At 40.8% G+C, this 18,633-nt stretch overlaps 1 protein-coding gene across 2 annotated transcripts in view; it reads left to right on the top strand.

Moving 5' to 3' along the window:
• Positions 1 to 18,633, top strand: part of LOC119651111 (protein Skeletor, isoforms B/C) — an 83,751-nt gene that overhangs the window by 39,432 nt on the left and 25,686 nt on the right. For both annotated transcript variants that reach the window (XM_038054477.1, XM_038054478.1), the window contains exons 2-3: positions 12,457 to 12,606; positions 12,752 to 13,099. In XM_038054477.1, coding sequence (XP_037910405.1) covers positions 12,457 to 12,606; positions 12,752 to 13,099 — 498 coding nt within the window. The remainder of the gene's footprint in view (positions 1 to 12,456; positions 12,607 to 12,751; positions 13,100 to 18,633) is intronic.

Consider the following 18,633-nt stretch of genomic DNA (forward strand, 5'->3'; position numbering starts at 1 on the left):
ATCCTTTTTACCCTGGCCCTGAGAAAAGTGGTCCGTGATGCTGAGGTAAATGCAGGAAGCACCATCTTCTTTAAGTCCACCAACTACTCGCCTACGCTGACGATATCGACATCATGGGAAGAACAACCCGTAATGTACAATCTACCTTCATCCAGATCGAGCAGGCAGCGTGAGATCTTGCACATCAATGAAGGCAAGAAAAAGTATATGGTGGCAATATCAGCACCAAAAACGAAGAACATAAAATAGCACTGGTCAAATAAGAACAACAAAGATAGGAGACTACAACTTGGAGACCTTTGATAATTTCCTTCATCTAGGGTCGAAAATTACATCCGATACGACGATGAAATCCGCACAGAAGGTTGACAGCCAAAAGAGTGAATTTCAGCTTATAAAAACTATTCCATCCGAAACGTCTCCCCTTGGGGAAAAAGCTTTTACTGTACAAGACAATGATCCTGCCAATATTCATGTGTTCCTCGGAGACTTGGGAGGGAAGAATCCTCCGAAGCATTTTTGGCGTGGAGGAGGGACCATTTTTTAATAACGAAATGTATGACCGTCTGGATATGGGTAAAACCCGGCTCAGTAGGTCGCAGTGGGCGGGTCGTTTAATTCGTATGGAAGAGGATGGCCCAACCCGCAAAGTCTGTAATGGCAATATTTATGGTAAAAAAAGAAAAAGGAGCAGACCTTGCTTAAGGTCGAGCGATGGCGTAGTCGTTTTTGTTGATACCTCTGACATCGCAGTAGGTGCTGTTCTTCACCAAAAGGTGAATCAAGTCTGGCAGCCGTTGAGCTTCTTCTCTAAACAGTTGAACCCCCTCAACGGTACTATAGCACTTACGATCGAGAACTGCTCGCCGCGTACTTGTGCATTAAATACTTCCGTTTGTCCGTAGAAGGCAGGCCGTTCAGGCCACAGTGTTCACAGACCATAAGCTTCTCACGTATGCTTTAAAACAAAAGCCCGACAAAGCCGCCCCTCGTCAGCTTCAACACCTGAGCTTTATAAGCCAGTTCACGTCCGGCATACAGCACGTCTCCTGCAAGGACAACATAGTTTCTGACGCTTTATCTTATGTCTCCGAGGTAAACATCCCCGCCTCACTCGACTTCTTGGCTATCGCGAAGGCGCAAGAGGATGACGCAGTGCTTCAGAACCTCAAATCCAACCCCAAATATAAATTTCGGGAGTTCCGCATCTTCGGCTCGAACCTTTCTTTCTGCTGCGAGTACTCGAAAAAGGGACCCCGGCACCTTTCGCGAGGAAGTGTTCCATGCGGTTCACGACTTAGCGCATTCAGGCATCAGGGCGACAAACCGGTTAGTCACCGAAAAATACTTCTGGCCCTCCATGAATAAGGACGTCAACTGCTGGGCCAGAGAGTGCATCCCATTCCAAAAGGGTATGACCACCAGGCATGTAAAAAAAGAAGTGGGGTCATTCCCACGCACTACCAAGCGATTCTGCACAATACACCTCGACATCGTAGGTCCTTTGCGAGACTCGCGCGGTTTCAAGTGTTGCCTCACAATCATCGACAGGTTTACGCGGTGGCCTGAGGCAATACCTCTGAAGGACATTACGGCGCAATCTTGTGCCGAAGAGTGGATCCCTCGCTTTAGTGTCCCTGCAGTGACCAGAGAGTGCAATTTGAGTCCACCCTTTTCTCTGAGTTAGGCAAACTCCTGGGTTTCAAGCCCCAGCGGACTATTGCTTAACACCCGCAATCCAATGGGATGATAGAGCGTTGGCACCGGACGCTGAAATCCGCCATTATGGCCCGCGACGATCCGTCCTGGACTCAAGTCTTGCCTCTCGTCCTATTTGGCCTCCGAACAATGCGTCGAGGGGAATTTGTTGCCAGCCCCGGGGAGCTGGTATACGGGGAGAACCAAAAGCTCCCAAGTGATCCGGTCTTTGACAAGAGATCGGGTCTCACAGACTCTAGATTGCTGCGTCGGCTAAGAGACATCCTCAATCGCCTCAAAACCACACCTCCCACCCGACACACATCCGTACCTGCCTGTATTGCCAAGGAACTGGACTCGTGCACGCACGCGCCGCTACAGCCTCCATACTCTCCCTCTTGTGGGAACGTACTCTGGAAAACCAAGTGGTAGCAGACGCGAATAAAGTATCCGGTTGTTTCTGATGGCTAGCCCAAATTGTGCTTTCTTGACCTGCTTTTTGGCATAATTCTAACTGCAAGATTCCGGTCCAAGCTATAAAGCATCATAATTGTACAATGCTACGCAGCAACAAAGATTTCCGATATAATGGAGAAGGAGGCTTCTTAAAGGTGGCATAGTAATCGTGATGGGTGATCTGAATGCAAAGGTGGACTCTGGCAACACCTTACTCAGACATATGATAGAGAAACAAGGTCTTAGCGATCGTAACAATAATGGTGGGAGGTTCGTGGATTTAGACAGATGCCACTGCCTCGTCATTGTTGCCCCATTGCTTGAGCACAGAGCCTACCATAAGATCAGTTGGTTCTCTTCTCGCAGAGTTGGAGAGCTGCGAACCCCCGAGTACAACATCGACAGTTTGTATAATCCAGTTATTGTGGTATACTGCAATGAGGTAAAATCTCCAAGAGATTTTGAGATGGTTTCATTTTGTCACCGATATTGTTATCGATAAGGTTCTTCCTGCTGCCTTGTCCGGGGGACGTGGAAGTTCTCAATGGGCTATCACCCTTTCCTCAAACACGTTGAGTACGCAGATGGCATCTGCAGGGTCATGGGCTTTGGCTCAATGGTTCTGGATTTGGAAAGCGATGCAAGTAGAGTTAGAGTAGAGAGAGATAGGATTGACAAACATAACCAATTGGAAGTACTTGAACCATTGAATTGTAGTTTGCCATTTTCTTGTAAGATGTTTGGACATAGACAATTCTGACAACTATCTTAACAACTTCCCAATACTATCTACCATTACTTCAATTAAAAAGCATCAGATGGGAACTTTAGTACTATAGAAAATTAATGTTTTTATGATAGTCGAGTGTGTCCATTGAATTTATTTTTATTTCTATGCATTGGTGTTAGGAACAAGGGGAAAACCTCTAAAAAGATTAATTTTGATTTAGTTTTCATTGAGGGCCTCAATACAATTGTTTGACGCCTACATGTCTTCAGTTTATTTATACATATTCAGTTAGCCAAGAATCCACTGCATTTCTTTACTATCCATAGAGGAGGCTTATCTCTATGGATAGCAAAGAAATTGCATATACATTGTAGAGGTTGCTGGAAATCTCAGCAAGAAACCCAAGTTATTTTTCAAACCGACCCCTCTATTACATTCATATGTAATCACCTGTTAGCATTTCCCAAAGTCAACATTATTTAACTGACCATATTTTAATAATCGCTTCGAGGAACGAGTCATACATCAGGAATTATGAAACAACTCGAGGCGCGAACGTTACTCGTAATCTTCCATTCCACTATATCCACCTATTGACTGGGTCTAAGACAATTTGTAGACAAAATTCAGCAATCGAAAAAAAAACATTATTTATACACTTGAACATTCTTCAAGTGTACCTATTTAACAGCTCTTATGAAATACTCTGAAGTATAATTTCTCACAGCAAAAACAGTCTTTAAAAGGCGCTTATCTTCCGACTATCCGAGTTTTACCACCGTTTGTTATGCCAGCCTTGCACGAAAAAGCGAACAACGCTCTGCGCCGTTCAAACGCATCAAAAAATATCTCAAGATATCTGTAAACTGTATTTGAGTTGCATTTGAGCGGTAGAGGTAATCAATTCTTCAGGTAATTTAAAACAAGAGGTGCTTTTTGGGCCACGGACACCCGACGTGAACTCCGCAACGGCCAAGCGTGGTAGTGATACACGGCGCGAATGGTATATAGAAAATCCATAATAGATGTCAACCAGTTCCATACCATACCAGTTGGCTGGATGGATTATGTGTGCAGCTGAAATTTCAGCTGGAAATGTTAAACGCCAAATTAAAGATAATTAGGAGGATCTGTTAAGAATGCTAATTTTCGAATCATAATTAGCAAAGAGCTTTTTATTTAGGTGCAATTCAACGGTAAATTGGAAAAGCGATTGCATCTTTGTGCAGAAATTTAGTTTTATTTGTTAATCAACTGAATTCGAAATCTTTTCCTGCACATGTACATACATATGCGTACGCGTAGATAAATTAACGGAAGCTTTCTAAACAAATTTATAATTTCAATGAAATTGTTTAGTTTCAACCCTTCATATTTGTGCTATTCCATTAAAAAGATAAAAAATCAACAAAAAAATAGTAAATTTTATCACAAAGAAATATTCCTCTCGCTTCAATGCAAACTCTTAAGAAAACTCGTGCGGAAAAGCTACTGATTTGCATACCAGTTGGTTGCATACATACATACAATAAAAATTCATTTTGAATAATAAGAAACATTCCAAACTCATGCTAATGCAGCAAAAAATGCCAACAAAGATTTATATTGAAGATTCTTCTTAGAATGTCATGTGGTGGAATGGCATTACCGTTTCCATTTAAGTCGTTTCATTTTTTAAGAAAAAAAAACCAATCAAAAAACAATAAATTGTTGGATACCAGTCAGAATAGCACAAAGTGATAGGGAAATAAAATGAAATTAATTGACCCAGTATTGGCGCTACATTCAATGCTGTTATAATATAGAACCGGTTTCAAATTTATATTGAAGAATTCTTCATTGACAATACTAGGCATTTCAGCTTTTTAGGAAATATAAATTTTGCGGAAATCTAGTAGATATGCAAACTTATATGGATGTAGATGTACAGTAACATTCTTTTCACCGAAACAACTAAATAATAATTTTGAATATTAAAACAAGAAAATATAGTAGGTCGCTAAACTGATATGCGTATTGCCCTCTTCTTATTATCCGCTATTGATTAGATTGCTTTGTTCCCATTATATTTACAGCTAATGATATACTACTAATGGGATCCCAGAATGCCTATTTGTATAAACTTCTATGCCGAACTTCGGTGCTGGGTTACTCAAACGACCACTTTCATTTTTATTTTGTCAACTTATGTATGTCCCACCTACGGTTGTGAGATGGTGTGGTGGAAGTAGACAAGTGCATCTCTACCAGGTTTGCATCAACCCGAGGTGCAGTAATCACAAAAGCAACCAAATTCGCTGTACAAGCACTTGTAGCATTCCGGATTGACCTACAAAACCAAGGGAAAAAGTCTTACTTCTCTCCTAGATACCAAAACAAGACGAAACCAGAACGGATTGCATCCACGTCTAATGCTTCCTTTGGCTTCAATAAAAGCGAGATCTGGCCATTGAGGATTCCATTTTGCCTCTACATCTCTAGATGTTGTATGCCTCCTTATTAGAGAGACGCATGTCGATAGGACATATCACTGAAGTTGTTTTTATGTATTGGCGGTTACTGGTTATTCTGGCTATCCCCATGAACCATACCCATTACAAATGGCGCCCAGCATGACGGAGTAAAACTGTGCAAAATAGTTTATTCCAGTTCCCGACTTTCAGCTTCTTGACAACATAAAATTTTAATGGTTATTTGTTTTTTTAAAGTTTTTGGTAGAAAAATTGGATCTGTGGAACCCCACACTTCCAATGAATTACATTGCTGCACTTTAAACTCAAGGGGCTCAACTTGTGTGTTTGCCAAAAACTTTGGGAATTAAAAAAAATGGATCGAACTGGTGGGTGCTGATCGTTACTTAACAACGGAAGCGGCGAAAGTCGACTGTCAAGGAGGCGTGCTATCGCAACATATCGAAATATGTTGATTGACTCAATACTATTTGAACTGCAAAATCTGCCCCTACTCAAACTTATGCGGATGACGTGGCTGTGCCAGTTGTTGGTTGAGATCTGGGAACACTGTGTAGAAATACACAACGCGGCGTTAATTTGATTGACATTTTATGACTCAGGCATGGACAGTAAATCCAAACAAAACCACACTGATCTTGTTTACATAAAGAATGAGACTGAATGGTCTATGCCTTCCAATGGTGAGAGGTACATAAAACCCTTCAACTCTCCGAAGAAGTGAAATATCTTCGAGTTATTCTAGATAAGAAGCTTCTTTGGAACAACATGTAAAGGTTAAGATGAAACGAGCTCTCCCAGCTTAAGAGCTGTGTAGGCAAACCTTTGCCTCGACATGGGGACTTAGGCATCAGGTAGTACATAATGTCGATATATGTTGTTATCATTAGGCCGATGTTCGCTTATGCATCCGTAGTCTAGTCGAATGAGGTGAAACAAAAGAGTTTTCGCTATAAATAAACAACCGTGTGCCTGGGTATCACCGATGTCATGAGCACGACATCCGGCGTAGCTCCGAATGCATTACTCAATTTGCAGCCCTTGCATTTGTTTATTCAGAGCACTTCTATGGGGAAACAATGGACATGGGGCGCAGAAGATTGGAAGAGTTATTGGAAGAACTGAATCCAGGTTTCGCGATTCCTTCCGATTCTCGGATCCCCATACATTTGTTTGATAGAAGATATGAAGATATCTTAAAACGAAGAGAAAACTGGGACGAACCTGACATCCGATGTCTCAAAAACTGAACAGGGTTCTGGAGTAGAAGTCTACCTATGTTTGCAACGGTCTTTCAGGTGGAAGTGGATGCGATCCTTAGGGCGGCAGCCTGGATGACTGACGAGCGGTTGAAAGGCTGGCGAATCGTAATCTGTAGCGAAAGCCAAACTGCATTGAGGGCGTTGAGCTGTCCTTTGATTACTTCCAAAATCGTTCAGGAATGTATGTAAGATTCAATACGGTCGAACTATTCTGGGTACCCGGTCATTGTGATGTAGAGGGAAACGAAATTTCGGATGCTTTAACAAAAGAGGGTTCACTTTCCTCCATGCCCGGATCAGAACAGACCAGAGAAAAACTGGGAACAAACCCCCCATAATGACAGGTGGCTGAGCCTTAATACTGTTAAACACACCAAACTTTTCTTATCAGAACCAAACAAACACACTGCAAAGTTTATCCTGTCGAAAAACAGGACGGTTTGCAGAAGTATTGTTGACATTCTGATTGGCCATAATTCACTAGCTGGTCATGTGTTCAGAATAGAAATTCTCCAAGATGATTCGTGTCCTCCTGTAATGGGGAAGCGGACTATACGGAACATTTTCTTTATGAGTACCCCGCCTATGGACGCATCAGACATCAGATTTTTGGTGCTGATGTGGTACAACTGTAACGGGTAGCATCACATCCACTCACGAAAATTCTGGGATACATAAAGGTATCAAGCATATTCCGTTAGAGAGGCGGAGTGCTCAGAGGCTTTGCGTCACAGTTACAAGAAATATAAATCACTCGTACAAAGGACTGACTTGAAATATTTATAAATAGATTATTTACATAGCTCCACAGGATTTCGTAAGGACATAAAACGACTAGCTCCTGAGCGGTGAACCCTGAGTCTGTACCCGATAATCGCTCGCTTCTACCCCTATAGAGTCTAAAGCGCCACGAATTTCACATTGAAATTTTTGCAGTGTATTCTGGGATAACTAACGATCTATGTAATAAAAAAGAGTCAACTCCGAAAACCTCCTAATGCGATTTCCTCCTTAAGGAAGGACAACATTTTTTTACCGAATATAGCCATGTGGGGTATCAAATGAAAGGCTTTAACTAGTACTTTTCAAAACTACGGGCATATCTGAAAAGAATGATGATACGACCTCTTGGTCTCACACTACCCGCTGCATTGATAACTAGAAATTTAATGATTACCTTTGACAGTACAAAATTAAAAAGTGCAAAATTAATATAGATCATAACATTGAGCTTATTGCCTTCGCAAAGATAATAGCTGAGATAATCTTAGAACGCATTTAAGAACATTTCAAAAGCTTCATCGAAAGAGAGCAGGTGGGTTTCGGCTGTGGATCCTCCTGCATTGATAACATCAACACCCTATGGATAATTTTGGAATGGTGCGCGGAGTTTAGATCTTTTCTTCACCTCCTCTCCATCAAGTAAGCTTTCGACATTGTGAACAGGGAGTGCAGCTGGCGTCCTCTACGCAAGAACGATATTCTGGAGAAACGAAAATGTCGCGTGGTGGACGATGATCTCTTCCCTCAAGCATCTCGGCTACACTGATGGCATCTGTTTGCTCTCTCACCGGATTATGGATCTGGACCTAAAGATAAACACCAACACAACCGGAGTCCTCAGCCTGACGGGTCATTTTACCCTCCCTATCTGTATTAATGGGCAGAGTTCCGAAGGGGTTGATCATTTTGTATATCTATGAAGCGTGGTTTCTACCGATGTTGGCACCGAACTGGATATAGTCCGACGCATCAACAGCACTAGATCCGCTTTCACTGTGTTGTCTAAAATCTTGTTCTAGGCAAGTGTTCTTTCTTTGTGGTTATAGGATGTGCCATGGCTTGTTCATAGAAAGTACCACTGATGCTTTGTTTTGGGCTTTGGGTATTTGGGCAAGGGACCGGAGGAGGCAGAAGAAGGCATTTTTATGGAGTGAGAAGAATGTGGTTTGAGAGATAGAAGGAAGACTTCGCCCGCATTCGCATAGAGGTGCTTCTTCGAATTTTCCAGAACCTGTCTTATGATATAATCTCTGAAGGAAGATTTCATAGCAAACGGTGGTGGAAAACTGTCGACTGTTGGCCACGGTACAATAATAATGATGTCCATCAGAACACGTAGTAAATCTTTAGGTATAGCCATTTAAGTTTAGACTAATCATTACTAAGCAATGCAAATAATACCAATCAACACAACTTCTCCATACCAGCATATTGAAAAGTTTGGGTTAAATAGTACTATTATTAACGAAGTTGGCTAAAAACATCCTAAAACATCATTTAAGCGTATAGCAGAACTCATATTCATTACTGAAGCACCGATATTCCGATTCCCGACTAGTTTTGCTTGTGAGGAGGAAGAGGCTGATTGTTTGTATTAGGTGCGAAACGAATATATGTAGACAGTATTCCCCCATGCACAGACAGCTAATATTTCGTACATACCTTCTGCAAATTCTTTTGCACAGCTTGTCTTAATTTTTAGAAATTGAGTAATGAGTCTCCCTGGAAACCGGGGCTAAAAATTATAGAGCGACGAATCTTCAAGGTCTCCTCATTTGTTTTTAATGTAATATTTACGAAAATCATATCTACTGATTTAAGTTATGAAATGTCATTATAAATAGTTGTCAGAAGTGCGATTCTCTTAAGGCTATCTATATTCACAAAACACAAAAGTTGCCTCACCCTCTCAATAATCAAAGATAATTTAGATAGTACAAAGAGTAGAGTAAGTGTTTGCTAAAAGAAGTAGGATCTTAAAAGCAATCTATGAGAGATTAGATATTGTCTACTATTTGTAGTCTAGCCTAAAATTGGTAGACCAGTAGCTTCCTCCAAACTACAATTTTTATTTTTCAATGTGGATATATATTTCGGGAGCAACTTACCCCCTATCATATATTTCTTATTTATATTTATATATTTACATTTAGTGGTTTTCTAGTTCTAAATTATTCCTAAAATTTCACAATTTTGCACCCATAAGAACTATAAAATAAGGCACGAGATTGGAAAATTTAGTGTGAATTCATTCATCTATCTACTCTCGGTCTGCCCCTTGACGTTTTCCAGATCATCCACGACAATATTCTGAATGCATAAGTAGATGGAGGGTAGCAAACACATTCAGAGCGATGCGAAAGTCATCATCATCAACGGCGCAACAACCGGTATCCGGTCTAGGCCTGCCTTAATAAGAAACTCCAGACATCCCAGTTTTGCGCCGAGGTCCACCAATTCGATACTTCTAAAAGCAGTATAGCATCCTGACCTACGCCATCGCTCCATCTCAGGCAGGTTCTCCTTCCTCATCCATAGGGATTAAGTGGCCCGCCAGAAACAAAGAGGACTCAACGAATCCCGCGGAAAGATGGCTTTCCGTATAGGGATGGGCTCTGAAGTGTTAATACCCTCAGATGAATGCACTGACAGGGTGGTATATCACCTCTCCATGGCTATCGCTAAAAACTTTATAAGTTTCGGATCAGTGCGATACCGATGTAGAACATCGATTAGCCAGATGTTCGGAACGCTGTTAAAAGGCTTAGCGTAATCGATATAGCAACTAAAGAGTGGTCTCTAGTTGCCTGTCATGCAACTGCTAAGACGATAATGAGTTGCTCTTCGAGTTCTCTTGATCCAACTCGCCAGCCCATCTACTCCTCGATCAGAATGTGCGCATTCACCCTTCCATTAATAATGGACATTACAAATGTTTAGAGGGTTGGTAAGCAAGTAATTGGTCTTGTGGATGCAGGGTGTATCCTTTTTAGGGACAAGGCAGGTAATTCCCGCACTGAGGAAAGGTGGACTAATGACTTGTTTTATGCTCTATGGCAACCTGTCTGTCTGGACGCTCTGTTGGGATTAGTTAGTAGCGTACGTTACATTCTGGACACGTCTAGAGTGACTTTCTCTATACCGCCATAACCGACTGCACACGACAGAAAGTTTCTGCTTTAGTATACCTGGAATTTCAATCACGGGTGTCTTATTGGGAATGGCATAGTTCTTGTAAATCTTCTGCATTTTATTTTTCACCCTGCAACAGGCGGAGCCATGCTCCTGATCAATGTGGCGCTTAGCCGTCGAATCGCCCCATGATTAGCGATTTCGTGCTGTTCATTGCGGGATCCCGACTCAGTCACCAAATCAGACAACTCCCGCCGGCTATCCGTACCGGACCTTAGATTTCTCCTTCTCAGTTAATGGATGTGCATTGTATTGCACTGTTAATTGCTAGGTGTGGTGATAGCTTCCTCAGTGAGTAATCTGCCAGACTGCAAGGTTCGTGCACTTTCCTCACCTACCCCCTGAGACGCTGCGATGGCGTTGTTACTATCATCGTACTGGTTTTATTTCCACCATTATTATTGAATTATCTTATTATTATTTTTTCTGATTTTTCATTCTTTCAACGACTTAGATCTGAATCAAATGTTTATATGCAATAACGCCCCTAATATGTAAAGTGGTGCTTCCAATAGCGCTGATTCATCAAATTTTCGAATTGAAATGACAGTCCTTGTTGGCGTTATTCCGGGAACACCTAGTGACTTTTTCCAAAATGCTAATGCATTAGCATTAATTGTAGAATCAAATCAAAATATCATCTCCGGGAGTACATATGGTGGAAACGGAACTTGTCACTAAACACACAACTTACCACCTTCATATGACATATTTGATTAATGGCTTATGAATGTCATCAGAATTTCAAATGTTCATCGAATTTGTAGACTAAGAACAATGTACACTACTTCTAATGACTATCGTTTATATGGTCTAATATTCTGAAGACGTTTGAGCAGGAAATCCCACTTTTTTTTAAATACTTATCGTAAAAAAACGAAAGCATTTGTTTTATTGATCGTTAATAGATTTTATGATGTCATGATATCACCATTAATTGCACACCCTGCTCCTAGAAATTTTTTAGATAAGTTTATTTGAACAGTAGCGCGTAAACATCCGGCAATCTTATCTCCTTATAATCTTATTACACATGACATCATTACTAATTTAGTCTAGATTACTTTTTATTCTATAACGTTCTCTTTCTTTATGACAAGGTGCCAAAGGAAAAAATTGAAAAATTAAACAAGTTTTCTTTAATACCGAAAATTCCTGAGATGTTATCCTCAATCATTCACAAGCATATTAACGTTGACGTCAAAATGCAAAAACTTCCAAGAGAAATAAATATTGTGGCGCCAATAACTTAATTTCACAACTTTTTTATTGCATCTTCTTATTCGGCATTAGTGTTTTATGGAGCTTCATTAATCAATTCAACGAACTTTTGAACATTTGATACCACCTCGGGTGGTGAATCCTGTTTTAGTGGTGTCTTCGGCAACTAGCCGCTTCAGAAACTATGTATGTCATTAATTGGTTGTAGTTTTTGTATGCATACAAATAGGTTTTATCAAGAAGAAATTCTACTGGAAGATCAGATCGGCGAAGTTGCTGAGAAATCAAGTTTACAGCAAAGAGCAGTGAAAGATGTTCGACAGCTCGATTGTCTTTAGTTCTTATGTAATTCGGAATTGTTACTGATATAGATTACCTTGGAAAAGGTTCAATGACGCAATAGATGCTTTTGTATAATATGCTCATGTTAATTACCCTGGATTCGCAAATGAGATATCGGACCAGTTCTGCTCGCTGAGTAATTTGATATTTTTAGGAATTCCTAATTTCTACATGTAGATTCTAAGATATGGTTTGCGAATTCTTGATGACTAATGCTCTTGCGGAATTAAGTCGAACAAATAGTCTGTATATTTGGTTCTCTGAATATCAATGACTTACCTTCATGATTTTTTTATTACAGATTTCCATACAACATATGCAGCGTATCCATACTATGGGACAAAAATCGGGCCATTGTCTCAATTTCACCATGGTGTGTCTGGGGACGTCTACGCAGTCGATTCGAGGACATTATTTTTAAAAAATTTCAACTATGATGGTGAAGCACCAGGTGAGCGTCATTTTTTTATTGCACCATATTCTTTTCACAAATTGAACCCTAATTACAACAAATTCAAACCCTTTAAGTACCCCCACTCCCCTGCCAAAATTTAAAATAAAAATATCCTAAATTTCCAATTTTTTTTCTATCCTAGCTGCATATTTCTACGTTGGCACCACACCACAACCAACCAATGAAGGTGCATATCGATTGCGTGATGAACATGGAACCATGCGACTTTTAAAACGTTATCGTAACAAAGACGTAACTCTCTCATTGCCAGAAGGGAAGACATTACGTGATTTCAAATGGTTTTCGGTCTGGTGTGATGAATTCGCTGTCAATTTTGGCGATGTTAAGATACCAACCAATTTAGATTATCCAAAACCACAGAAGCTGGCCCCTTTAAACGGAGTCCACGGAGTGGCTTCAGATAATATTGTAATTGTGGATGCGCAAACGATTCTAGTGCCGAATTTCAGTTACGATGGAGAAGCACCAGGTAGGACTTTATTATTTAATTTGAAATTACAACTCCTAAAATATAGGATTGCAACGGACATATGTTTTGGAAATTTTTATTGGTAATAACTTTTTCTTTTAAGAAATCGTTTATTTCTCAGTGTTAAAAATATTGGCTACTATTACGTTCTATTTTATGCCATTCTAGTAGGCGTTAAACCTTTTCTGTAGAAGTTTTCCCTACCGTTACTAGGAAAATACTCACCAAATACCCGTAGATTCGTTTACGCCTTTTGCGAAAGTTCTCCTGTTGAAGACCGGGACTAACTCAGTTTTAGCAAGGATCATGCCTAGTAGTTCATTTATCGCTGTGTGACTTAAAAATAGGCGGCTTACGATTTCGTACCAGGGCAAAGTTTAACATCCGCGAACACTTTTGGTCATGCTGCTCGCAAGGCAGATGGTAGGGCAGCGCCTGATCTGTTGGTACGAAACCGTTTCCCGTCCCCATCACCTCTTGATTTTGGATGATAAGCCGGAAAAGAGGAGCCTGTGGACCCAAAAATTAGTTTCCCTCCATTTGCCCCAGCTCTATATCAAGCGGATGCAGACTTAGAGCTCCTCAATCCCTAAACGAAAATTCCGTTACTAATTTTCCGGATTCGTTACCGAAAATAAATGCTAATCTTAGAGGTTAGGAAATAATTCGGCGCCAAGCCATAGATGATATTTCAGTCTATACAGTGTCAGTTTACGGTGTCTACACTCCCCATAGTGTTATCCGCTCAAATAAAGTTAATAAAAATATAGCGACGGCCGAGAGGAACACATAGATAATTGCATAGCTGGTTAAAAAAGCCATTCGGAGGAGTATAAAGAACTGCCTCAAACAGTTCTGCGAACACGCCCATTTAAACCCTTGGGCGGGGACTACAGGATGATAGTAAAACGGCTGTGAGATCGTCTCAAGTGACCTACGGTTCTTCCTGCTACTTTGTTTCGCTATCACGAAAACAGTTGGAGTCAAATTGTGGTCCAGCTTAACGAGGGCGTAATATCTCCAATAATTGCAGAGGAGTTGCGGGCAATATGTGGTACAATCGGCAACAACAAGCTTCCAGGTTTGAATAGTATCCTCAATAGAGTTTTGAAGCTAGAAATAAAACTCGAAACTCGACCTATTTGTTAATATCTTCGAGGCGTGCCTAGAAGAAGAAATATTCTCTTTTCTGACCAAAAAACAAAAGTTGGTGTTTCGTCTTAAACCCAATAAGAAACCTAGAAATCCTGGCTCATTTTGCCCCTATCTGCCTGTTGGATATAATGGGAAAAATGATGGGTCATCTACAACAGACTCCTACCTATCGTCATGAGCAACAATGGCATGTCAGAGCATCAGTATGGTTTTCGGCACGTCCATTCTATGGTGGATATAATAAGCATAGTGACGAATCTGGCAAAGACGCGCTGGTTCTTGCGGCTTCTGTGCCGTGTTGGCATTGGATGCTAAAAGCGCATTTACCTCTGGCAACCGAAACCGAATTAAAGAGGTGTTATCTGAAGTAAGTGTTCTTGTATACTTAGCGAGCCTGGTCAAAAATTACCTCTCAGAGAAGGCAGAGAAACAAAGATGAGGAAAAGTACAACGTCGCATCGGGGGTTGCACAGAGCTTAGTAGTTGGTCCCCTGCTGTAGAATGTCATATATCTCAGTCCACGATAGGATTGGGTGAATAACAGATGATGCCTTTTTGCTCTTTATTATGATCCAATTTTTGTCGGAACAGAGTCTAACTGTCATCTGAACCCTGTTTACATCGCAACCATATACAACTTTCACGAACAAAATTTATAGTTACCGAAGGTCAAGAGATCAATTTAGTCGTCCAATTTTTCAAAATTAGTACCACCTGCCTTCAGTGTTCGGCGAAAAATTGGTTCCAGCAGCTATGATGTGGCAGGCCACTCTTATCATGTCATCGGTTGCAGGGGGAACCATCCGAGTCTAGTCCTCCTCATGTTGAACCGCCCAATTAGTTTGGTTTATTACTGTATTCTAATAAATCCTTCCTCACCTCTTTACTAATTTCCTTTTTCATAAATACTAGTTCTTTCCTACACTTTAACCACTTTCCAGCTTTCCTGGGTACTATCTCTGCTTATTTTCTTATGTATCCCTGTGTGTCGAAATGGATGCTTATCATCCCGTTTTCTAAATCGATGCGCAAATCTACCGATTCAGATTTTCAGTTTACGCCCTTTCTCAATTTGGTTCACAATAAGAAGCTTTTGCTAGGTACTCGCACTAAGTAAGATGTCGGGGAATATAATGGAGAATATAATTTGAAAGCTTTGCGCTTTTCCGTGAAATCAATGTTAAATGAAGTTTACGTACGACGGCACTCCATTGCGCGGAGATTTTCAGGCTGATCTCACATTTGCTATTCTATACAATAAGTAGTTTATCGCACACTAGGCTCACCGCATAGTAAAATAGCAATACAGCTTCGCTACTATGTGTTCAAGTTAGCGAATAACGTATACGTTATTTTTACCGAGTTGTGTAAGGTCTTTGATTTAGTGAACGCTGGTAAATCTCACTTCACCGAACCTCCGCCGGAGACGCCTCCTATCTTCTTATCGATCTTGCAGGGTTATGGCACTTTTTGATAGTTACATATTCTATCTCATTTCCATCTGCTTCTCGAACTTCTAAGAGCTCTGAACTAAGCGGTTTGTCAGTAAAATATTCCGTCAACGACCTTTTCCTTTCCTTGCTTGTCAGCATCAACGCTACACTGATGACCTTAAACAGACCGCACGTATTTTGCCCTCATTAGGACGCGATTTTTTAATCCAAGTTAGACATTTTGGTGCTCTGGTGTACTGTAGATACCCGGAAACTAATGTATTACACACAGCCCTCTTCTTTTATACTTTTCGCGAACATCCACTTTCGCATCTGAGTTCATTTCTAGGCCGAAGTGTAACCTTCTACGAAAAGCCCCATTTCATATACCACTTCCTCCATATCGCCAATCATACTTCTCGAATATTTAGTTTCATCTTGCATCTTCCCCTTCAGCCTTGACTTGATCATCCTTCCACATTTCTGACTGTTCGGCTCTTAAAGCGGCATGATGCATATCCACCCCACATACTATATTTTAAAAAAAAAGCTTTCCCCCAGTGGACCACCTACCTGCCTACGGACTATGAAACTACCTCACTTAAAGCAACGCAGAGCCTCCTTGGAATTCTGCACATCTTTTAAACTTTGCAACGTTCTGACGAAGTGATTTGCCTTATCTAAGATTATCTTGAACAATGTGTCCTATGATACACGTGCTGACATTTTTGAGGTTTTATTCGCGAAGCTCGAAATATACTTTCCACAACTTCAAGCCTTTGGCACTATTATATTACTCAGTAGTTTGGTGTCTTTGACTCTTTGAAACATCTTGAAAAATAGAAGGAAAAGTTACCTAATTGTTTCCTCTGTTTACAAATGCAGCGAACACGCAACCTCTCCAGTTGTTAAACTCAAGGCAGATGCTGGTTTTTAGGGACCTATTGATCCGCTTGTACCAGTTGAGCAGCTGTGAATAATTATCTGAGTTAAATCAGAATAATAATCACGGACGAGCGTAGTCCCATTATGTACTGCTATGATCTTGAATGGAGTGCTCCAACCCACTTCAAGGCTCTGATCCAGTTGGATTGTCATGTCAATTAAGGATCATCTTCTCCTTTCACACCTTGGGCTACGTTCCAGATGAACAGGGATTACAGATAAATAAAGATGGCAAGTCTTTAGAAACTGCAAGGACTAGAAAGAATTATTCCGTTGGAGATCACCAAACCCGGCAGGTTTGCCCTACTAGAGCGAATTGACAGTAAAGATGGTTTCACTCTTATTTGGAAGAGTAGTCCGTATCATCCACAAGGGTTAATTCCCTCTGATTGCCTTTGTAGTTTGGTTGTTTTCTCTACCAAAAAAAAAATTAATAATTGAATAAGTATATAGTATTAACCAGAGTCTGTCCAATACAATGAGCCGTATTTGTGAGCTTTGTCTGGACATATTTTCACAAGGATTTAATAGGATAATGCTACCGAGAAAGCATTTATAGGTTCAAAATAAAGCGCCCTAACATGCCTCGAAGCCTAGGTTCAAATTGGACTGTTGCGCTAACAATTTGCTATTCAGTGAGGTAGCTATGCATTCGAAAAAAAACCTTATTAAAACCAATTTATTATCTATCTGTTTGTATGTCCGTCTGTCTTTTTGATGAATAGAGGTGGAAATCTTGGTTGCAACAGTGTGTCGGATTCTCGCTCACTAAAAAACCACCATCACTTCCTCCTTCTTCCTTCCCTGCGGAAACGTCGTAAAGTATTACTTCGCCACCAAGAGATTTTCAAAGAGTTTTCTAGGTTCCTCCTCTCTGAGTAAAATTGTGGACAGTAGAATATAACGTTCTCCGGATCCAGGGGGTTCAACAGCATCGACGGCAAAAGGAAGAATCATCCAACCTGAATTGGTGCAGATACTTCTTGTAGCCGCCATGCTCCGAAAAGAATCGCGTCGGATGGTAGTTTATCTCACCGTGTCGTCACTGAATGCACTCCTCAATACGGGAAATCAAAGTATGGTCTTTATCTTCCAGAGATGAGGGGTACAACCCTTCAACTCTCCGAAGAAGTGAAATATCTTGGAGTTATCCCAGACAAGAAGCTTCTTTGGAACAAATATGTAGAGGTAAAGATGAAACGAGCTATGTAGGCTGTGTAGGCGGATCTTTACCTCGACATGGGGACTTAGACCTCAGGTAGTAATGTAGATATATATTGCTATCATTAAGCCGATGTTCGCTTAAGCAGCTCTTAGACTAATTCGATTAGATCTATGGGAAATCAGTGGACATGGGGAGCACAGAGCATTGGAAGAGTCATTGGGAAAACTGAATCTAGTTTTCGCAATACCTTCCGATTCTCAGATCCCCATACATCTGGTTGGTTATCTAGAAACGAAGGGAAAACTGGGGCGAACCAGAAGAATGCGTTTCAGGATATACTGACGTCTTCTACCCAGATGGCCCAAAGACAGAAAATTCCTTTGGGACAATACACAACGGTTTTTCAGGCTGAAGTGCTGCTATCAAAAACTGGGAACAAGCTTCCAATAATGGCAGGTGACGAAGCCTTAATGCTGCTAGACAGACCAAACTTTTCCTGTCAGAACCAAACAAACAGACTACAAAGTTTATCCTGTCGAAAAGCAGGAAGACTTGCAAAAGTATTGTGGGCATTCTGACTGGCTATAATTCACTAGCTGGACATATGTTCAGAATTGGAATTATCCAAGATGATATGTGTTCATCCTGTAATGAGGAAGCGGAATGCCAGGAACATTTTCTATGTGAGTGCCCCGCTTACGGGCGCATCAGACATCAGATTTTTGGTGCTGATGTGCTCCATCTGCAGCGGATAACGTCACATCCACTAACGGAAATCTTGCGATACATAAACGAACTCGGGATATTCGGTTCGATGGGGGAATCGAATACAATGG

Source organism: Hermetia illucens, chromosome 3 (genome assembly GCF_905115235.1).
Source record: "Hermetia illucens chromosome 3, iHerIll2.2.curated.20191125, whole genome shotgun sequence".
NCBI classification, from domain to species: domain Eukaryota; kingdom Metazoa; phylum Arthropoda; class Insecta; order Diptera; family Stratiomyidae; genus Hermetia; species Hermetia illucens.